The sequence below is a fragment of the Neopelma chrysocephalum genome, unplaced genomic scaffold (genome assembly GCF_003984885.1).
Source record: "Neopelma chrysocephalum unplaced genomic scaffold, ASM398488v2 Primary Assembly neopelma1_89, whole genome shotgun sequence".
Classification (NCBI taxonomy): domain Eukaryota; kingdom Metazoa; phylum Chordata; class Aves; order Passeriformes; family Pipridae; genus Neopelma; species Neopelma chrysocephalum.
The window spans coordinates 2996581-3019235 of NW_020897751.1; the positions used below are offsets into that span (position 1 = coordinate 2996581).

The window sequence follows — 22655 nt, forward strand, 5'->3', positions numbered from 1 at the left end:
CTTCAGGCCCTGGAAGGGGCTCTCAGCTCTCCCTGGATCCTTCCCTTCTCCGGGTGAACATTCCCAGCTCTCCCAGCCTGGCTCCAGAGCAGGGAGGCTCCAGCGGAGCTTTATGTCCCTTCAGGAACACTGCGAATCCAACAAATGCAGCTTAAAACCAGTTACAGAGATGAAGAACAACTGGACACTGGAATAGTCCTGGGATTAAACCGTGTCATCAGCTTCAGCTGATCTTGGCCGACCAAGTATTCCTTATGCACAGCGTGTCAGTGCAGGGCTCTGGAAGCGAGGGGTCCTCCTTATGTTTAGCACTCAGCCAGTGATAATTGACAAACCAGGGCGGGCTCACAAACTGCTTTTTTTCTTTTTTCGTGAGGGTGGGGGTGTATTTTAACAATAACCCGCCCCCGGCGTTTGTAACATTTTAAAGCCCCCTCCTCCTTTACCGTGAGGGGAGCGGCTTTCCCGCCGCTCCTCCCTGAGGGCGGGAGCGCCCGGCAGGGGGCGGTAACCGCGGGGCGGAGCGGCCGCGCCGGGACCCGGGAGGAGGAGGAGGAGGAGGAAGGAGGGAGGAAGGAAAGAGGGAAGGAAAGAAGGAGGAGGCGGCAGCAGGAGCGATGGTGAGCGGGGAGCGCGCGGGGAGAGAGACACAGGGGTGTCCTGGCGCGGCCTGTGAGGCTGCGAGGCCGGGGCCTTGTCCGGCGCGGTGGCGTGGGGGCGTCCCGGTCGGGCCTCGGCGAGGCCCGTGCCTTTCCTCTAAACCTGGATGTATCCCTCTTATCCATGCACTGCTTCCCTCATATCCCACAGGTATCTAGTTTCAGGGCGGGGGGGATTAGAAAGGGCGTTTTCGCCTGTCTCTGTGTATTTGTTTCACCCGGCTGGGGTAGAAATCGTGTTTTCCTCTGAAATTTTGGCGAAGATGCCTGTCTGGCTGATAGACATCCTGCTTGCTTATTGATTATAATTTTTTTAGAAACCCTGTTTGCTTATTGACTCCTATTTTTTAGAGACCCTGTTTGCTTATTGGCTATCATTTTTTTTTAGCTAGAAGCAAACTTCATGATTAGCTTGGAATACAGCCGGCTCCGGCACGCCGCGGCATGGCATGTATCTTCCAATTCCTCAAACCTGGAAGGGGCACTAGTTTTGTTTTTTTTTTAATCCGTCAGGAGGGTACCTTGAAATCACAGCTGCTGCCGGGTGATAGATGAAACAGCATTATCTGTGTCCTGCCGCTTTTTCCCGCTTGGTCATGGTCGCTCCATTCCCAAACGCTCAAGTGCTGCTGCTTCTTCCCGCTCTGGCGTGGAGCTGTGCCCGGGACAGCACGGCTTGTGTTCGGCTTGCTTTCAGCTGCCAAAATTTGGAACCGGGTAAACGCTGCGCATCTTGTGCGCGGGGTGGTCCAGACTGGCCTGGGGCTGCTGGAGCCCTGCTGTGTGGTCAGGCTGTTCTCCTTAGTCCCTCTGTGCCAAGGCTTTGCAGGGAAAGCTGCTACTTATTGCACCTGGAAGACCTGCTCAGGTCTGCTCTTTTATTCATTAGATTGGACAGTAGCTGTTGCACAGGATTCCTGGTTTCTGGAAAGCTGGGGAAGTTGGCTTTGTACTCAGGGGCTGAGCATTTCTCTGGAGAGACACTAACACATAACATTTTTCCTAAACTGGGGTTTTACTCTGCGATCCCTCCCACAACCTTAGCAAAAGGGAGCATGAGGCACTGGAAATCTTCTTACCTAGGTGGAGAAAAATGTTGCTTCTCCCATGTGCTGCTCACTTCCAGCCCTCTCGGAGTTTCCCACTCTCTTACTCCCCTTAGAATTCCTAGCTGAACTGCTGACCTGAGCAGGGGGGAGGGTCTGCTGAGGTGGCTGACGCCTTGCTCCCTGCCCTGGATTTCTCCGGCGCTGTTTGGTGGTGTGGAGATAACCCCAATCACAGCGTTTATTGTGTGTGGTTTGCCTGCCGTGGCAGCAATCACAGCCTTGCTGTGACTCCCGTGGTAAAAGGGATTCAGTAGACCCCCTTCCTGTGTAAGGAGTTTGAGGTGCTGCTCGTTTCTTCTAACAAGCACACAATTCTGGCAATAAAAAGGTGTAGCTTCCATCTGATCTCCTCCTGCACCAGCTGCTCCCACAGACCCCTGGCATGCACTGGGGGTTGTCTCAGAAGGCCTGATCTGTTCACATACTGTTTTTGGAAATGGAATTATGTGTTTTTTACCTAGAACTGCTGAGAAGGACTTGGGGGTGCTGGTGGGCGAGAGCTGGACATGCCCCGGCTGTGTGTGCTGGCACCCAGCACCCCTGGGCTGATCCCACAGCAGGACAGGGGGGGATTCTGCCCCTCTGCCCCTCAGGTGAGACATCCCCCCTGCAGAGCTGCTCCAGCCCTGGGAACAGCACAGCAAGGACATGGAGTTGCTGGAGCCAGTCCAGAGGAGGCCTCAAGATGATCAGAGGGCTGGAGCAGCTCTGCTGGGAGGAGAGGCTGGGAGAGCTGGGATTGTTCAGCCTGGAGAGGAGAAGCTTTGGGGTGACCGAATTGTGGCCCTCCAGGTCCTGAAGGGGCTGACAAGAAAGATGGAGAGAGACTATTTCCAAGGGCCTGGAGTGACGGGACAAGGAGGAATGGCTTCCCACTGACAGAGAGCAGGGTTAGATGGGATATTGGGAAGAAATTCTTGGTTGTGAGGGTGGGGAGGCCCTGGCACAGGTTGCCCAGAGAAGCTGTGGCTGCCCCTGGATCCCTGGAAGTGTCCAAGGCCAGGCTGGACGGGGCTTGGAGCAACCTGGGCTGGTGGAAGGTGTCCCTGCCCATGGCAGGGGGTGGAATGGGACGAGCTTTAAGGTCCCTTCCAACCCAAACCAGTCTGTGATTCTACGATTCTGTTGCTCCCACTCCTTGCATCCCGGGCAGTACAAGACATTCCCTTTCACATGGCAGCAGACCTTCCTCCTGGGCTGTTTAGTACTGAAATCTTTGTATGCTGGCCAATGGCTATGGCCTGTACTGGTTGGTGCAGTGAGAGGTGCTTTGAAGTATGTCTTAGTCCTGTCCTTAGAGCGTGATGTGGACTGAGATTTAGGATTCTGTCACTTGATCCAGTAGCAGGTGTGCTGGTCTCTTTGCTGTTGTTATTGTGATACAGTTATTGTTTCTCAAGGAAGATTTGTGTTTCCTAGAAATTCGCAGGTAAAAGCAGCTTGGAATCCTTTGTGTTCTGAGCGTTTCCTTTGTCTCTCCTCTCTCATTGAGATCCACCTGTGCCACGTGAGGAAGGGCATGGGATGAGATATCATGGGGTCAAAAGGTTCTGAGTGTTGGTGTTGATGAGATAATTTTTGGGGATCCTGCCCTGTGGACAGACTTGCCCAGGAACATGGCCCTTAATGTATAATAGCAGCATTCAGTTTGTGCTGATACTGGGGGCTTTGTCAGAGGCTTGCATAACCCTGCTGGGAAGCTGTGCCAGGGCTTGGTGCTGCCTTTGTTCTGTGGATGCCCATCCTCAGAACAATTGCCATGCCATGCTCTGCTTCCAGACAGCTCCCACCAAGGCTTTATCCTTTAATGCTGCGTGTGCCCCTGTGTGGCACTGAGCTACTCACAAAATGTTTCAAATAAACACCCATTTTTATTCTCCAGAAGTGACCCACAGCTGAGAGGATGCCAAGTGGAGGGATGAAATATGTCCAGATGAGTCCCAGCATGCAGGGAACCAGGCTCTTCTTTTATCCTAATTATCACGGGTGCAGTGAGAGGATGTTTCCTTGCACATTCTTGGACCTGGTGGCCCCCAGAGATCCACGATGGGTTTCTGTATGGCACTGACTGTGTGAATCCTTGTCTCTTGTGAGATCTGTTCTGCCTAGAGCGTGCCCAGATGTTTGCAGAAACTTATATAAATTGATTTGTTGTAGTGAGCAAAGAACACACACAACACCTTGTGCGTCTTTTGAGTTAAATGAAATTTGAACTGGCACCTGATTTTGGAGTCCTTTGGATTACTGTAAAACTGTCCATTTTTTGAGCCTCGAATCAGCCTCGCTCCATCTTGTTTTGGTAGTTGTACATTCCTTCTCTGCAGTGGAAACTGGAATGCTGCTGCTCTTACTCTGAGCTGCTGCCTTGTTTGTTTATGTGCTGAAGCTATAATTAGCCATTGTTTAGCCACTCTTGAAATCTCAGGGCTGGTGGGATAGTATATACATACATACATTCATTTTGCTGACGCTGCACATGGCAAAAAAACCACCCAAAATTGCTGTTGTTCTGGAAAAAGTTTCAGTATGGCAGTGGTGGAAATAAATGCAACACAGACAAAACTAGTGGTATTGGGGAGCTGTGGTAAGACATGAGAATATGTTTTTTTTTCACTTAGTTCAGCCCATACAACTGAAAGTTGATGATTTTTGATTCCTGAGAGGTCCTGCATCCGGTGTCGCTCCGTGTGCCCACATCCTTTGGTGACGGCGGGAGGAGGCAGCACGTGGTCCAAACCTCGAGCTGTAATTAGGAGCTGACTAACAAATATTCTCTGCCTGGTGCTTGTGTAAAGATATTTGTCACGCTAGGGGTGGCAGGGAGGGAGGGAGGGAGGGAGGAAGGGAGGAGCAGAGTCATTACCGGGGTGCGAATCAAAACACTGCAGGCACACGCAGCACCCTCGGAGGCTGGGGTGGGGTTGCTCAATCCCATTCCCTGGCTCTCCTGCCGGGCTGGTGGCTGTGAGTCCAGTCCTTCCCTGTGGCCAGGCCAGTTACACCGTGTAGTTACACCAGTCTGACGTGCCTTTTGTGGCCAGAGCACGTGCAGGCAGCAAGGTGTCAGCTCGGCCAAGGCTAATTGAGCTCTTCCTTCTACTTAGAAGCAGAATAAATAAGCGAAGCTGCTGTGTTGTCACTGGCTCTGTGCTGTTTGTTTCTAGTCAGGAAGCTTCTCCTTGGAAAAACATGTTGTATTGGAGCAGAGGCTTTAATTACAGTGGCAGCACACCAGTATTCCATGTGTTCCCATCCTCGGGGTTGTCCTGGCTGGTGCTGAGTCTGAGCCATCTCTCTTGGCCTTGATTTACTATGTGCTGAGTAGTGTGACATGTCACCTTCTTCCTTGGCTCTGATGATGTGAGGGAAGACAGATGGCAAACACAAACATTAAGGTTCGGCATGGGGAGGTGTTCAGAGTGTCCCTGGTTTGGGAATATGTGTGGATTCAGGTGAAAGCTGAGAATGTGCTGTAAACTGACAGACAGTAGGTTTAGATTGGATATTGGGAAGAAATTCTTCCCTGTGAGGGTGGGGAGGCCCTGGCACAGGTTGCCCAGAGAAGCCGGGGCTGCCCCATCCCTGGAAGTGTCCAAAGCCAGGTTGGACGGGGCTTGGAGCAACCTGGGCTAGTGGAAGGTGTCCCTGCCCATGGCAGGGGGAGGAATGAGATGGGCTTTAAGGTCCCTTCCATCCCAGGCCATTCTATGATATTAGCAGTTCCTACTTGCACAGTCAGCCTGAGACTCATGATATTGCATAAAATAAACTTGCCTTTAAAAGCTACCTTTATTCTGTGGCCCCACATTAAATGCTCTTCTGGTGAAAGGAAGATTGAGCTGATAAAACCTTTCTTCCTGCTCTTGCCACAGGTAAACTAAGACAGTGCTTCCACTTTACAGTGTCAGAAACAGGAGGCACTTGAAACAAAACTCTGGGGTCCTCCAGTTTATTGCTTTTTTGTTTCTCTCTCTCTCTCTCTCTTTTTTTTTTAAGCTTATTTGAGTCCTAAAACTCGCAGCCGAGGAAATGCTGTTCTGGCAAAACTGCAAAATGTGCTCTCATTAGCTTTGGCATTTCCCCCCCCCCTCTTTTCTGTCATCTGGGACAGAAGAGCATTACTGCAGTTAATTTGTCCTTTTTTGTAGTGGCATAAGGGAACCAGCTCAGCAAGCTAATGGCTTTTAGAAATAAAGTACTAAGGATGTATTCCTAATCTGTGGAGCTAAAAATTCAATATGTAAACTGCTTGGGTTGCTAAGTGCATTAATATCAGTACAAATGAACACTGCAAGTTCTAATGATAGCAATTAGTATTTTATCTGATACCTGACTCTATCCTACTGCTCTGAGAATTAAAAACAAATCCTCCAGTGGAGATTTTTTTTCCCCCAGCTTTTTATGTGCTCCTAAATTGGGTTTTTAAACTGCTTCTGAAATAATCCTGTGTCTTGTGAAGCTTTTGAGCGGGGAAGGTTCTCTTATGGAAATAAAACCAGCTTATCTACTCTCCTATAATGGGAAGGGAAACTTATATTTTTTGATGCCTTCACAAATAAGCAGGTTATTGTCTTACATGAAATGCTGTCATGTAGGCAGCTTTAAAATCAGGTCAGCTTGTTTTCTGTAGGCCAGCTGAGGAAGTGGTAATAGCTTTTCACTCTGTTATGAGCAGCACCTCCAAGGCTGCAGGAGAAGGGATTCCAGTGGCTGGGCTAAACAGAGGCTATTTATCCCCCCTGCCTCCTCCCTCTGGAATGAGGAAGTGCTTTGGGACTGCAATCCTATAGAATCCCAGAATGAGTTGGGTTGTAGGGACCTTAAAGTTCATCCAGTTCCACCCCCTGCCATGGGCAGGGACACCTTCCACTAGCCCAGGTTGCTCCAAGCCCTGTCCAACCTGGCCTTGGACACTTCCAGGGATCCAGGGGCAGCCACAGCTTCTCTGGGCAACCTGTGCCAGGGCCTCCCCACCCTCACAGAGAAGAATTCCTTCCCAGTATCCCACCCAACCCTGCCCTCTGTCAGTGGGAAGCCATTCCCCCTTGTCCTGTCACTGTGCCTGTGTAAAAAGTCTCTCCCTCTTTTTTATAAGCCTCTTTAACCCAGCATGTTCCTGAATGTAATAAAAACATTTGAGTGCAACCTTCTGAATGCCCTCTGGTTTCTCTAGGATTAAGTTAATAATTCAGAAAGTAGAGGTCTCTTGTACCTTGCTGGTACTTTGGGGCAAAGAAGCACTTGGAAAAAAAACTGAATTCATAGTTAGCCAGGGATCTGGGGAGTTGTATTTCATTGCTAACTTGCCTTCCATGCCAATTTTCACCGGGTTTTTTAATCCCTGTTTTTAATATCCTCCTAAATTGAGCAATCTCATCCTTCAAACTCTTGTAAGTATGAAATGACTGAAGAAGGAAATTGAGAAATACAGAGAAAATTACCTGGTCAAACTGTATTCTTTAGGGATTGATTTCAGATTTTTTTAAAGCAAGAAAGAGAAAGAAATTCTTCAGTGGCTTGGAATTAACATAATTCAGTTCTTCTCTTATTTGTTCAAAAACTTGGAGGTACCATTGAGCTACCACATATCAGTGCTCAGGGGTTTCAGTGGGGATTGTGTGATTTGACAACAAAATATGCTGTCAGCTGGGATCTTCTGCCCAGAACTTTCTCCAAGAGCCACGTCAATCTCGTGCCAGATTTATTTCTCTTAACTTGGCCATTGGCTGAAGTGACTTTTGTCTCAAAGGTCATGTTCCATTTTGATTTTAGGGCTTATAGCTCATGGTATCCTCCATCTTCAGGAAAAAATATAGCACAGCCCACTTTATATTTGATGCCGCAGCATTTTCTTGCCATCAGCTGAGCACAGCTCTTGAGACAGTGGTAAATTAGTGGCTCCATTTCCATCCTTTAAGTGCAGTTCCAAAACTGAATGATATCCTGGCATGTAGCTCCCAGGCAATGAACCAAAGTCATTGTTGCTGGCTAAACACTCCTTTCCAGGGATTTCCCAGAGAAGATTGTTGCAAACTCGCTGAAACTTAAGTAAACCTAAGTTGGCTGGAAAAGGTGGCTCTTCCCTTAAATTCTGGGGTTAAATCAGCTTTGTGGTGAGCGGATTGGAGGACCGGGCATTAGCTGGGACAGTGCCTAATTGCAGTGGTTGCTGTGGCTGCCTTGTTTTGGAGGCTGAAGTGCCTGGTGTGTTTTTAAATTGCCCTTTGCCAAGGGAATAGGTGCTAATTTGCCTCCTCACAGCTGAGTGCTGCCTGGTTTTGTCGAATTCTGCCTGTGTCCCTTCAGCCCGTGCTGAGACGTGGGTGAAATTATTCCTTTGTGATGGGAAATGCTGTTATTTTGCTGGAGTTTATGGTTGGGTTGCCTAAATTCTTTTAAACTCTGTCACGTTATTTGCATTTTATTGCTTTTCCAAAGTAGTGAGTATTAATTAGTGTTGTTTTTTGGTAAGGAATCCTGCCTTCCTCCATTGATTATTTGGAAAAACCTTTTAGGCTGTTAGTAGCCTCTCCAGTTGTTTTGGAATGACACTTTACCCCCTAAAAAACCCCAATTAAATACTGCTTCTGTTGTTGGCTTGATCCAGAAGTGAGATCTGAAAAAGGTCCTGAGAAGGAAAGTTTTAGCAGTTTTTAATTTAGTGGATTATTTATATTCACCTTTGCAAATGGCTCTAATCCCACCCAGAGTCCCACAGCACAGCTATCAAGGATCTGTTCCTTCCAAAGTTTAGTAACTAATCTTTTGAAAGGTCTCATGTACTTTCCCTGTTGTTGGGACAGTGAAGCTTTGTAGTGCTGGAAATCTCCCGGGGAAAACTGGGCAAAGCTAGGCTTGATGGCTGGTTAAAAGAGAAGAAGGATTTGGAAGAGGGCTCTGAGGTTAGCTGATAAAGCTTTAAAAACTGAAATTAAATGCACAACCTTTTGTTTGTAGCAAACAAAAAAATTGTCATTATTAGTCATAGCTCCAAACAAAGTGTGGGTTCTTCTTTATTCTTATCTCTAGAAGCCTTTTTCCAGAGAATTGGATGGAAGACTGCTGTTTAGATCCCTTTCCCCTTGTGCACACCTGATTTTCCTCACCCTGTTCTGATGCTCTTGAAGAGCATCTGGTTTGAAGCTATTGATGATGCACTTGGGTTTAATCCTGATGGTAATTCCTGCTTTGATGATGGAATTGTTATTGCATCACTGTTTTCTGGGGTTTATTTTGGTGGAAGAGTGTTTCTCACTTCCGTCCTCCCTTGGTGTGCAACGTACTAATTAGACTCTAAACTTAAGGAATTGCTGAGTGTTTGCATCTTCCTTAAAAATCCAACCTTAGGTACTTAATAGACCTGTTTTGGTGGTACCTTCACTCAGCACCTGATAATTCCTTGGCAATAAATATTGACACAGTTGCTTCTCTTGGGCCACGGTAAGATCTGGTGGTTCTTGGGACTGTGCAGAGAACCATATTTTATTAATCTGCTCTTGGCACTTCTCTCTCAATATTTGAAGTCTCTCAAGGTGTGTATTTTTATCAGTGACTCTTAACTGGAGGTGGCTGAAAACTATCTCCTGTTTGCAGGAATTAAGGAGAGCATTGGGTCTGCGTGCTGGAAAGCACCTTTTTAATCAACAATAGACTTTTTGATTTGTGTGCATTTGAACTTTTCTCAATATCATTCTGGTTTCCCTTTGCACAGGATGCTGTTATTCCCTACAAGGAAGTCCTCCAGATGTACTGGGAGAAAGCAACAGGCTTTGTGAATGCCCGATGTGCTGGACTTGAACCCTGGCAGCTCATTGGCTTGACCTTTTCTTCTACCCTTCTGAGTGTGTGGCTGCATGGCTTCCTCTTCCAGCCTGAGAGTGAGTATTTGAAAATGAGGGATTTTCCTGTGTTTAGAGGGAAGGGAGGGGCATCAGAGCTGTTCCCAGGTAGTAGAAGGGAAAGGGGGTGAAACAAGGACAAACGCTTATTAAAACAGACTCTCTGCTGTCAACTAATATTTACAAACCCCTCTTCCAAATTAAGGTGAAGACTTGTCTGATCAATGTAGCACCTCCATTCTTTCAGAGGGTGCAGCAGCCCAGCCTGGAATGTGCCTCTGTCTCCTTCCCTTTCCCTTGTCTCTGTTTTTCTTTTGGCTGCACCATTTACTTGTCGCAACACTCTTCTTGCTCAAACCCTGGGGAGGTTCATCCCAGAGCCGAGTTCCTGTGAACTGAGTCACTGCTGCAAAGTGTCTGGATAACCCGTGGTTGCTTCCCTTCCTGCTGGGGGAGGAGATGTGGTTTTGATTTGGCATTGGAGGCGTGTTTCATCTTCAGGATATTCAAGATAATTGCGTGTGGTGGTGTGAGTTTTGTTTGGGTTTTTTTGCTTGTTTGTTTTGTTTCTTTTTAAATTTTATTTTATTTCCAGACCCTCTTCCTGTTTTGAGTGATTTCTGATGTTGACAGTGGGATCTCTTCTGCCAAACTTGCAGTTTCCCCTGGCTGTGTGATGGCCAGAGATCACTGCACTCAGAGAACACGGTGCTTTTCATTTCCCACAGGCCTTAGGGTTACACTCCAGTGGCAGTTTGTTAAAAACAGCCAAGTTTGTAACTTGATGTCAACCTCTGTGTCTCTGTTTCTCAAGCAGGCCTTTGTCTTTCAACAGTGGGAATGTCTGTAAGGAACAAATTGGTGTGAAGCTTTTGCTCAGGACAGGGTTATTTTCTTGGCTAGTATTTGTACTGTTGCACGGTGTATTTTTTTAAAGTATTGACTGAAAAGGTTGTCTGAATTTTTCAGGAGTTTGAAGTCTTTACTCACTGAGAAAATTGATAATGAAATTGTGCACAGTGAGGTGTGCAGCAGAAATGTTGTCAGAACATTGAGTATTTTCTACAGAGTGTTCCAGTTAGTGTCCTTAGGTAGCCTTTCAAATTGTACATATGAAGTGAAATATATATATGTAGTGGGAGGGAAAGTGTAAATAAAATTGCCAGGTCTTAAAAGGGTTGATTTTTTTAAAACTTTTGTTGAGTTATTTCTTGGTGTAAGTGTCCTGTGGGTGTGCAAGTGAAATGCCTGCAGGACTTGGCAGATGTTTTTGGTGGTTATAAAGCATCTGTGTCATCTTGATTTCAATCCTGCCTATAGAGCTACCCTAGGAGTTTTCCAGTGCTTGTCATCAGCGGCTTCTCTCATTCCTGTGGTGGAATTTCTGCTTTTCCCTCTGTCCATCCCCTTTTCCTGAGTCACCTCCCATTGCATCATGTTTCCTATCTCTGGTGGACACACATGGGGCAAATCTGTGTTGTGCCACAGCTGACATGGTCACAGATGTCACTGTTTCCTCCTTTGGTCTGGGAGCCTGTTTCACATCCTGAGTGTTTTTGTTTTCTGGTACTATTCTGGTTTGAAGAGGCAGAAGATAATTTCAAAAAGTACTTTCCCTTTATGCTGGAGACTTTTCCTTTAGCAGACCCTGAAATCCCTCTCTTTCCTGTAAAATTCCACAGGTGGGTGTGAACTCCTTTGTAAGAAAGCAGGTCAAATTATGGATTCCTGTTCTGCAGTCCAGATGTTTCCATAGCATGGTCCACTCCTGAGCCTTGCTCTTCAATTTGCTCATCTATCCCCTTGATCACTGAGTTATTTTAGCTTGGATCAGTAATGCTGAACCTGGATCATGGTCTCTGTAAGAACTATTGTGCTCAGAGTCCCTTTTTTTTTCTTGACTCATTATAGGTTCATTTCTAACTTTTCTCTTTCAGGTTTGACATCCCGAACTAAAAAACAGTTCTTTAAACTGCTGAGAAAAATGCCACTTATTGGGGCCATAGTAAGTATTGGAACAACTCCTTCTGGTATTATCCCAGGTTCTTGTTTCAGCTCTCTTGGAGAATATGCAGTTCTGTGCATCTTTTTCATGTCACTGTGATCATAATGATCCAAGGATATACAACTGGAATGTCTTCTGCTGCCACCTGGTTGAATGACAGATTTAATTTCTCCCTATTCTTTTTGTCATAATATCGCCCTCATAAAATGGAGGTGCCACCTTCTTTCAATTTTTTAATTTTTTTTAACCAAGAATCAGTGTGGTAACAGAATTTTCCAGTAATGTTTCCTCGTTGTTAGATTTCAAGAAAATAATTTTAATTCTGGGAGAAGGGAGGACAGGATTGAACTTGAGTTGCTCTTCTGAAACAATGTCAAGTGTGAGATAGCGAAGTTGTGCAACTTGGAAGGATATTGATTTTAATCAGGGAACTGGCCATGATTAGTTTAGGGTTCAGATAACTATTTGCAGTAATTAGCATTATAGCAGAAGGCTATCAGAACTTTGTGTAATCATTAAAATGACATGAGCTGTGGTTTGGGAGATTCTTTTTTTTTTTTTGCACAGAAACCTGCAAGCACAAATGTCAGCATGTTTTAGCACGTTAACAACTTGATGAAGAAATGCCCAGCTGGGTTTGTTTTACCTGGTAAATGATGGTATCACACTTGATGGCACTGCTTTCTGCTTAGTGTGTTGGCATATTTGCACATTGACTGAGGGGTCAGATCTGTTACAGATAATTTTATCAAGAGAGTAGCACAGAGGAACTCTTTTTCCTTTCACTGTAGACACAAAAGGAGTTCTCCAAATTCTCCCCCAGCCCTCTGGAAGGGACTAGCATCCCCTCTTTGTTATGTAAAGTACCCCAACTTTCACCTTCTCACCTGAGTAGCCCTTGATCAGATGAGTTCTCTTCTGCTTGTATTTTTTGCCTACCTCTTAGAAAAGGACACCTTGTACAATTCCTGTTGTGTCCAGGCTTTCCCTCCTTGGGGCTGACACTGCTCTCCTGTGCCAGAGGACTCCTGCTGTGCCCTATCTGTGTGCTGTCCTTGCTCTTTGGTAGGTTGATAGCTGATAACCTGTCAGTTGCTTACTGTGAGGCCTTGACTTTGAGGCATTCCAATGTCCAAAAGTCACTATCCCAACACCTGTGTTGCCCGGAAGAAGAATCTTTACTTGGGAATGTTCTGTGAGAAGAAGTTTTGAGTTTCTTGGGTGTAAGGTGTGAATGGGAAGGAAGAAATCTCTGAACTGTGCCTGTAGCAGAGATTTCTTTGTTGTGTCTCTGTTTTCATGAGTTTCTAACCTGTGTGTGTGGTGGCAGAGGAGGCAGGGTACAGACCAGAACGCATCTGAAGGCTTCTGCAGATTAAAAACTGTGGCTTAGAGAGGTTTGGTGGATAAAAATGCAGTTTTCTCAAGCATTAAGGGAGGGTCTCAAAGCTCCCACTGCTCTTCCATACCCAGCAGAGAATGTCCTGTGTCTGGATGTTGCAGTGGTGGCGTTGAGCAGCTGAGCAGGGGCCCAAGTGCCCCTCTGCAATGGCTTAATGGGCACAGTTCTGGGCTGTGCCAGCCACCATTCCCACAGGTTTAGAGCCTGGTGTGTGCCAGTTCACTGTTCCAGGCAGCTTGTTTTTGGAGGGAGAGGTTGGCAGGAAGGAGGCTGTGGCTCTTTGATCACAGAGCAGAGGCAGTTCCTGTTCTACTCAGCACCACTGATGTAACCAGTAGGTTCTGTCCTGCACACACTCAAGTATTTATAATATGGCCAGTGCCACTGTTTCATAGGTTTTTCCTTTCTCTTTAGATTCAAAAGAAGATTGATGAAGCCTTGAATGATGTCACGTCCAGTTTATCCTTCCTGAAAGATGAAAAGGATTATATCAAAGCGCTGCCAGAACAAGGCATGAGCCAGCCCCGAGTGCTGGAGAAGATGAAAGAGTACAGCTCCAAAGGTGAGTCTGTGCTGCAGCAGAAGTGGGTCTGTCAGACACCTGATATTACACTTGCTCTGTTAAACGAGTTCCAGTGACTCCTGCACATGGCTACCCCTTAAATATTTCATCCCTGATGCTCTTTGCTTGCAGGTTTTTCTGTGTACCTTCTGGAAGTGACTAAGATCGGTGTTTATGACTTTTAATACTGTATTTGGGTATTCACACTGAAATTCCATTCCTTCTCCAAGAATTCTAGACTGATGGAGAAGTGAGGAGAACAGAAATATGGAGGAAGTTATCTGAATGCATTTTGGTTTGCATTTCTGAGCAGTTGCCTTGATGTTCGACTTTTACCAGACATGTGTTTTCTGTGAAGCCCCAGGAAATACTCATAATCAAAAAAGGCAACTTCCAAGTAGGATTTTTAGGGAATTTCCAAGACTGTCTCTCTTAATTGAAGAGACCATAATGGTCTGCACCTTGAAAAAGCCTTTTAAGGAAGGAAAAGTCATGCTGTTGTTCTGCTGGCTTGAGCCCACATAAGCATTGTTTGACACTTGATTTGAGTTGCCTCTCTCCTGTAAATATCTCCACCCTGATTTGTGGAACTGTTACTCTTAATGAGCAAATCTGGGTGACTTCCTGTCCAGAGGAAAAGGTAATGACTGCCCTGCTCCTATCCCAAATTTGAGAAATGCCTTGAATTTTCTGTTACAGCAGTGCATCTACTCCAGATTCAGAAGCAGATTCACAGCAGAGTATCCTGTAACAACTTCCTTCTTTTCTGCTGATGTGTATTGCTAGTGCTGCTTCTGTCTGTGTTTTCCCTTAATTATTGTTTCCTTCCTTCACTGGATTCTTTTTTCTTTTCCTGAGGCCTCCCCCTTTGCCCCCCCCCACACTCTCCTTTGGAAGTTGCCTGGAAATACTGGTTTAGGTGACATTTGATTGAGGTGCCTGGTGTGCTGTAGGTTTTAGCAGTGCAAACTTGGCCTTTCCATCTCTTCTCAGCTTACAGTGGTGGCGGGTGCTCTTTGAAAGTGGCTTCAATTTAGCCAATTTAGTGTTTGGTTGGTTGAACAGCAGTTTGGGGAGACTGACAGGGATTAAGTGGATTACATATTAGTATAACTGCTTGCTTGCTATGTGTTATGTGCTGACTCTTCAGTCATTGTTTACTTGCTGTTTGCCAAGTTCACACGATGCCAGGGGCTCAGCCCCACACACAGCTGCCTCTGGGGCACGAAACCCAGGGAAATCTCAAAAGCTGAGTCCTCATCTGTAGAACCAAGGGCAGAACTTTTCCATGCACTTTTCCACACTTCCTGAGAATGACTGACTGGGTTTGTGAGTGGTGTGCTCTTCCTTCTCTTTCAGGAGATGTACGTTGGCAGGATGGGAAGGTCTCTGGGACTGTGTACAGTGGGGAAGAGAAGCTCACCCAGCTGCTAGTGAAGGTAAATCGCAAGCAGTCCAACTTTGCAGATACCCTCTGCACCTTCAGGGTGACCAGAAACCCCTTAACGCTGTTCCAGCACCTCAAAATAAATAAGGAAGATGAAAAACTTAAGGCTGCCCAAGTTTGTGAACAGCCTGGAGTGGATGTAGGAGGAATTAGTAGCAAAGCATTTGAGCAGCATAATTCTGGCCACATAACTGTCCCTGCAAAAACACCTCGTAGAGATAACTGGGCCAGTCAGGTGAGATGTTTTGAGTGAGAAGGTAAGGAGCTGTTTTCAAGTGAACTGGAAACTGGTACTGGAACAACTTTCACTGAGCAAAACTAAATCCTTCTTGGTTTAAATAAAAGAGAAGTTTGTAAAGGGTTGTTTTTTATTTTTTTGGCTTGGCTGAGTGGTCCAAATCTTAAACAATGGAGCACTGGCATGTTTCAGTGGTGTCTTTGTTAGGTCTGTTTACCTACTCAGGAACTTCTCCCTTTGAGGAGGCTGGAGAATAACCTGAACAGCCTAAAGGTCTGTTTGCTAGTATATTTCCTACCAGAGTTCTTTTGCTAGGAAAGGAAGTCTTGCTCCTGGGAACAGCTTTTGTAACAAGTGTAATGAGCTCTGTTTGGTGGTTGCTATTGCTGTTTTCTTCCTCGTGTTGACATTTTCTTTGCCACTTCAAGGGAAACATAAAGCTCAGAGCAGCCTTTCTGGAGGGGCCTCAGAGTGTTGTGGAAACATTCCCTCTATTTGTGCTGATTATTCTGCTGTATTTCTTTTAACATCCCTGCAGTTGCTTTTTGATCTGGACTGCAGGAGGTGGGAACTGGCCTGTTCCAGCCTTATATCCTGTGAGTCCACAGTTGCAGAAAAGCATGAAATACTGGTTTCCACATCCACTTTTGTTGTGGTGTGGGTGGCCATTTGTGCTTATTTTTTTTTGTGCTTCAGAATTCCCCCTTAATAGTAAACTTGAAAACTAGTTCTGCAAAGGAAGTTTTTTGGCCCGTTTTGTGTAAAGCAATCGCAGGGTGCGTGTTGTTCTCTTTTAAAAATTGTCTTTACAACAAGAGCTATTGATATGTTATAGAATCAATCCAAAGGTCAAAATGCCCTAGAAAAACATGTTGGGGTTTTTTAAAATTTCTTTTTACTCCTCGACTTGTGGAATTTACTTGCAGGAGCAGTTAAGTCCAAGGAGATCCGCAGTGTTCTTATGGTTAAATGCAGCTAATTTACTTATACAGTGCACATGGGGAGTTCTCAAAGCTGCATTGATAATCCAGTTCTCCATCTGCAAAGCTGACTTTCTGTCTTTGTTTTCTGAAGGTGTATGAAGAGTTTGCCTGGAGTAACCCTCTCCATCCAGATATATTCCCTGGCCTGAGGAAGATGGAAGCGGAAGTAGTGAGGATTGCCTGTACACTTTTCAACGGGGGCCCCAAGTCTTGTGGTGCTGTAAGTAGCCTGTCTTAACTTCCTGAACATTTTGAATATTTTTAACTCTGATAAGTGCAAAGGCACCTTGTGCTCTGCAGACGAGACTGAGGTTGAGCTCACTCTGGGATATTCCATGCCAACTCCATGTATAATGGAGGATGGTTGCTTAATTCCTCTTCTTAGTGAAGCTTTATGAGAGACAATTTAACTCAGGGAAGTAGTTTTCTAGACAAGACTATTTAGTTCAGCTTTTTTTCCTCCACTTTTAAATGACACAGGCTCGATGGCAGCTGGAAAAGAGAAGTGGTGTAATGCAGCCTGGCTGGTGGTCCGTGGGGGATGGTGAACAGAGCAGTGTTACTTTGAGTAGCTCCCCTCAGTTTTAGTCTCTGGACTGGAAATCTGTAGCCTGGCAGATTGCTGGGATTGAGGGCAAGGCCAGCTGGCTGGCTGGTCACCAACAAGCAGGCATGGCATGTATTGTCAGCTGTCCAGCTGGAAAGCTGTGTTTCCAGGCTTATGTGGCCTTCCAGTGCACTACAGCAGAAACCAGTTTTACAGCCTCGATAAAATTCCTAGCAGGAGTCCAAATGTGTGTTCTTAAACTGATTTCTTTCAGTGTTGGTCAAAGAGCAAAAGATAAGAAGTTGCACGGTGAAATATTGTTATAAAAATAAATCATGTCTTCTTCCCCTCCTCTCTCTCCTTTTGGTGAGGATCCTGAATTCCTGAGGGCAGGTTCTCTCCCTGTTTACATGTTGTGTGGGACAGTGAGGTCTTATCCCCTGGCATGGTGGTTAGGTGCAGCTGGCAGACAAAGAGGCAGCTTAATATTTGAGAAGAGTTAGTTGAGTCTGTGAGAAGAATCCGGATGAGGTTTTCCAGAGACTGGCAGAGGTGCTTGGTGTAAAATGTGCTGGGGAGGGGAGAAGGCTGGCAGTGGCTGAAGGTCAGTTGGGAAGGCAGTGTTGACACAAGGGCTTAGGAGATGAACTGGCCTTGAATGGGCTTTATCTGTCACTTGGAGGCTTGGTTGTGCTAAGGAGTTAAGTACTGGAGTAGCCTTATAGTAGGTGTAGTTGGGATCAGACTCCAGCTGCATTGAAGCTGAAACTCAACAGTGCGCTGTGTGGGAGTACAAGATGTGATTGCCTTTGATAGGAGGAAGTGACACCCTGTGACCTGACTTGTCTTCTCAGGACTGTGTTCCTTGTGCCACCTTCAAGTGTACAGAAGGAATGTGCCTCTTTGCTTTTATAAGAAACCTTTAACCTCACCTCAGCTCCCTCCTGGCTTGCAGCGCTGAGAACAGGGGTGAGATTATCCCTAGAGTGGGGAGGAGGCTGGGGATCAAGCTGTTGAAACTGGGTTTTATCACCAGTTGGGACATCAACTGATAAAACAAGCAGATAGCTGTGTGCTGCTGATGGATGCTTGGAGAACTTTGCTTGCTGAAGCCTGCGAGGAGGACATTCGGGTTTTGTTTCGTAAAATGTGTTGTAAAAGCGTCACCTTGGCCCTGTGTGCTCCTCCACTGAAACTGAAAAGTGGAATTGCCTGAGAGAAGGTCAGAACAGGTAAAAAACTGCTCCAAAATAGTAAGACTGTGACACAGCCAGTGTGAGACCTCCTGCTTTTCCCTCTGTCCTCCCCTCCCTCCTGAGGATGGTGCCATAAAGCCAAACAAAGGAGCGAAGCAGACACACAACCTGCCGTGGAGTTACATCCCAGCTGGATGAACAGTCCCATTTGCAGGGTGAAGGGGAGGGCTGAAGAGTTGATTGGCTGGAAACAGAAGATTAATTGCAGCCCTGTAATTATCATGTCCAAACAAGTGTCTCCAGTGGACTTTTTGTCTTCCTCCCACGTGTCCCTTCCTGACTGGGAAGCCTCCAGAGTTGCTAATCATTGACAGAGATGTGGGTGGGTGTATGGAGGTCACATGCTCTTTGAGTAGTTGGCCTCAAAGACTTCTTATTTTCTTCTTTCCAAAGGTGAATTAACATTTCACAATAACTTCTGGGGGGTTGGCCAGTTACAAAGTCATTTAAAAAGAGCATTTTTTCCAACTGATGCAATGGTTTCTGTCTCGGGAAGGCCCTCCTGTAGCTGATGGCTCAGATTGCCACAGTTACACTTCAGTAGCTGGTGAGGCTGTAAAACAGAGGCTTTAAGGCTAAACCAGGGAGGGTGCAATGCTCTGAGTTATCTTTAAATTGATCTGTTCATGAGGGGCTGCTGGCTTGTTCTGCTGAGAAGGCTTCTGGTTTACTTGGTTCCACTTTTGCGATGCTGAAAATTAAAACCGCTGGTTTTTTTCTCTGAATGTCACCACTGCCTTTTCTAAGAAGCAGTGTGTCATAGTGCCAGGCTCCCTGGCCAGTGGATTTAAGCAGCAGGGACTGCTTGGCCAATTTTTTGATGCCTAGTGGTGGTCCCTGAAGACAGATGGAGCTTGTTGGTGTTTCTGGATAGCATATCTGTGGCTATGCTGCGTGGAAAATGCCACGAGTTTCTGTCTGGACTTCTCAGTGAGGCAGTTTCACTTACTCTGTGCTCTGATTTCCACAGCATGTTGCAAAACAGCATTTTGTGGGACTGATACTCTGCTTTTCAGTCTGGGAGGAGCAGCACGGTGCCACATTTGTGCTGTTCCTGAGGTTTTCAGCAGCCTGGGATCTCTTGTGTGGTCCTGCCCTGTGTCATGTGGACACCTTCCTCAGCAGGATCTCTGGGGAGCAATCCCCTGCTCCCTCTCTGACGGGTTTTTGGTGTGTTTAATAAATGCTAAGATGAAACCTATCTTGTTAAACTGTTTACAGGAGTTGCCTTTAGCTGAGCCATGTGGGCTGTAATTTTTTCTCTTAAACATGGGCATAAAACCTCTAACAATGCCCTGGTGGTAAGGGATGCAGACATGCCTTTGCCTTAAATTGCTCTGAGAGATGTTCCAGGTTTTTAAGCAGTTTTAAAAGCAATCATTTTCAGCAGTGGATGGATGTTTCCTATTTCTCACTAATTACTACTATTGTTCTTACTTTTAATTGTGTTAGGCAAGAGCAAAGAGACAGCAATTGGGGAGTTTTGGCACCTGGGAGATTCTCATCACATTCTTGCCATGATTTGGAAGGACTAATTAAGCTCAGCACTGAGAGGAGGAACTGTCTGCTGTGTGCATGTGTTCGTGTTCACAAGGTGCTTTGTTTTGCAGTGCTGGCTCTGGGGGTTTCACCTGTAATTTGGGGAGAAATCACCACTTTTATGCAAGCTTCAATGATTTGTGTGTTCTAAGCAGTTTTTTGACCTTTAAAAAGAAAGGGCAACTTTGAAATGTAGGGAAAAACTGTGTTTGGAGGTGTCCATGTGCGTATTTGATGTCAGTCTCTCTGAATTCCACTTTTTCAACAGCTGAGGGCAGAAGTGGGAGACGAAATCAGCAGATGCAAACCTAAACCTCCTGTAGAAACCCATTTTATCTCTTCTCCCCAAACTCCAGGGCTTCCAAACTTTGTCCTGGTGCTGGCTGCACATTTGAAGTAGGACTTGAACAGTGAAATGTGAGTGATGTGTCTTGAGGGGAGGCTTAAACTGTGCAGATCCATCAGATTTTATCGGGAATGATGAGCAGGTCACCTTGAGACAAGACACAACTAGTGGAATTTACAACCTGCAGGTTTACAGGGGTTTTATGGGAGGCTGCCACAACATTATGACCATGCAGTGGATTGGGGTGTATTTTTTTATTCTAATGTTACCTTAGAAATAAATTGTAGTGTGCTTTTTTATTCATGGGGTAATTCAGCTCAATGAATTTTTTTAGTCAGCTTTGTCTCCAGGGCCTGAGTGGAGGCATTTCTTAAGGTGAAAATGCAAACAAAACTTGAGAGCCCACAAACCAAAGTGGTTCTTTTAATGTCTGAAAGCTTAGCAGTGACATGGCCAGGGAAATCCTTGAATAGGGACTGTACCTCTTACTGCTGTTTGTAATGTTGAGGGTCCAGATTTGGAGGGAGGAAGCAACAGAAGCGATATACCCGGTTGAGAAAGCAGGATATTTATTCCCTGTGCTCTCTCCTCTCCCCTCCCATTTGGAAAACAATAAATAACTCAGGAACACAAAAAGTCTGTTTACTCGTCTTTTCCCGCACACTTTGCCTGGCTTTTGAAGATAGCACAGGGTTGGAAAGCCGCTTAAAACAATGCCTGTTTCCAGCCCCTTTTTCCCATGGCACGGCTCGAGCTTGTGGACTTTCGTTCGGAGGAGGGAGAGAGATGTGTGCGAGCCCTTGGTGGTGCTGAATCACTGCGTGCTGGCCGGGTGCCGGCTGCCCCGGGCGCTGGGGAAGTGCGATCCTGTGACAGTGATTCAGGCTCTGGCTACAGCAGAACGGGTTTGCTGTGGGTAGCTGAGCTGCCAAAGCCTCCTATACAAAAGAGCAGGCTCCACCCACAGGTACAATCTGTGGGGACCAGAAGGATTTGGCTGTTGTAGCTGTACTTGGCTAAAGGTGCTGCCTCCAGGTCGAGCTGCTCTGATACTTCTCTCTGGTGGAGATTTGTCATGTGCTGGCTGTGGGCCAGTTTAGGAAGCTGAGCTGGCTGAAATTTGGCCTTTTGGGTGGATTTTCAGCTGCTTGAACAAGCTTTCTGTGTGGTTGTCTGCATGCCAGTCCTGCTGCCTGGAGGGTAGGATCCATCCTGGATGTTGTTCCTTATCCTGCAAGTGACCCACTGCTGACAGCTGTTGACTCTCACCTACCAGAAACTGGTTCAGCGTTTCCATGCAGGTGATAAGCCAGACTTTGAGGAAAGGTTTGTTTATATATAGAGGCAAGACGGTGGTGTTTTGGTGGAAAGACTGAAATATGGGAATAAGGCTGTTTTTTTTCAAGAACAGATTATCTAGATGAGAGTAGGGAATGCTTGCCCAGCAAGGAGCAGGCCTGGTAGCATGGAGTGCCCTGGTGTTCAGTAACATGAATCCCAAGATCCCAAAGTCCCTCCTGGCAAAGTTTTCACAATCATTGCAATACCTATGTTGCAAGGAGTGTTACAAGTACTCAGTAATTCCTCTTCTCCCACCCAGCAGGAAGGAAGGCAGTCCCTGTTATACCAGCTGGGCTTTTTTCCCCAGTGGTAATAGCTGACAGCTTGACAGATCTTTTCATAAGGAGAGTTGAGAAGTGAGTGACACAGCCCATAAAAAGCTTAAAACGTTGTGTTCCTGCTACCAACCATTTGCTTCACAATTAATGCAGCGATGTCTTTATCCAGTGTGAGGCTCTGTTAGGTTTTATCTGTGACAGCTGTTGCTTTTAAACTACCAAAAAAAGCAGAAATTGTCTATGGTGTGACAGTCACTTCCACACTTGCTTGTGCCAGCAGCTGCTGCTGGCTTGGGTCCTGTTAGGAACAAATGTGGCAGGCTGGTTTTTGTGCACGTGAACTTTGTTCCTTGTCTCTGTACTTAATGTTTAGTCATTGTCACACAGTCACACCTCTTTATATTTTGGGGGTTTGCAGCTATGTCAGCTGGGAAAAACCAAAGGAAACCCCAAACTTAGAGGTGTCATAAGACATACAAATGTGATTACATCCTTTTAATGTTTATTTCTGGGGGGAAGAGGTTAAAAGGGGAAGTTGCAGTTGGTTCAGCAGATCTGAGGATCAAAACTAGTCCCCCATGTGCCCGATAAGTAGCTTTTGATTCCTCTTTCACCTGCACTTCTGTGTAATTGTCCCAGGTACCCCCTTTCCTCAGGTTATGGTTCTCCCAGTAAGGGAGTCCTGCTGGCTGCTTGAGAAACCAACCTCATGTTTTTCCAGGTTAAAATTTTACTGTGGAAGGTTTGTGCCCAGTGTCCCCTGCGTGTCAGAACTCATAAAGCCTGGCCAAGAAGAGACAGTCCTCCCACTTGAGGAATCTCTTCTTGTAAAGAGTTTATGTGTTTGCAGCAGCTCTTGAGTTCCAGTCTGCAATAGTAAACCTGGGTATACCTTCCCCTCTTCTACCTCTTGATGCAAACCCCCTTTGTTCTCCTCTGGTCAGGGTAAAGGGGGCTGGGACAGCACAGCTGGTGGGTTGTGTGGATACTGAGGGGCTTGCTGGGGAGAGGAAGACAGAAATTCCTCCTGGTGGGTGGGTCCTTGAAGGCTTAGAAGCCCTGGTGTTGAGGAGGCCTAGGCTGGGCTCTGCAGAGAGAAGGTGGG

General features: G+C 46.1%; 1 protein-coding gene across 1 annotated transcript in view; it reads left to right on the forward strand.

The window, feature by feature from the left end:
- The first annotated feature begins 502 nt into the window (after positions 1–502).
- Positions 503–22655, forward strand: part of SGPL1 (sphingosine-1-phosphate lyase 1) — a 31716-nt gene continuing 9563 nt past the window's right edge. The window contains exons 1-6 of the mRNA XM_027692957.1: positions 503–620; positions 9480–9645; positions 11544–11611; positions 13428–13575; positions 14935–15014; positions 16335–16463. Coding sequence (XP_027548758.1) covers positions 618–620; positions 9480–9645; positions 11544–11611; positions 13428–13575; positions 14935–15014; positions 16335–16463 — 594 coding nt within the window. The 5' untranslated portion in view covers positions 503–617. The remainder of the gene's footprint in view (positions 621–9479; positions 9646–11543; positions 11612–13427; positions 13576–14934; positions 15015–16334; positions 16464–22655) is intronic.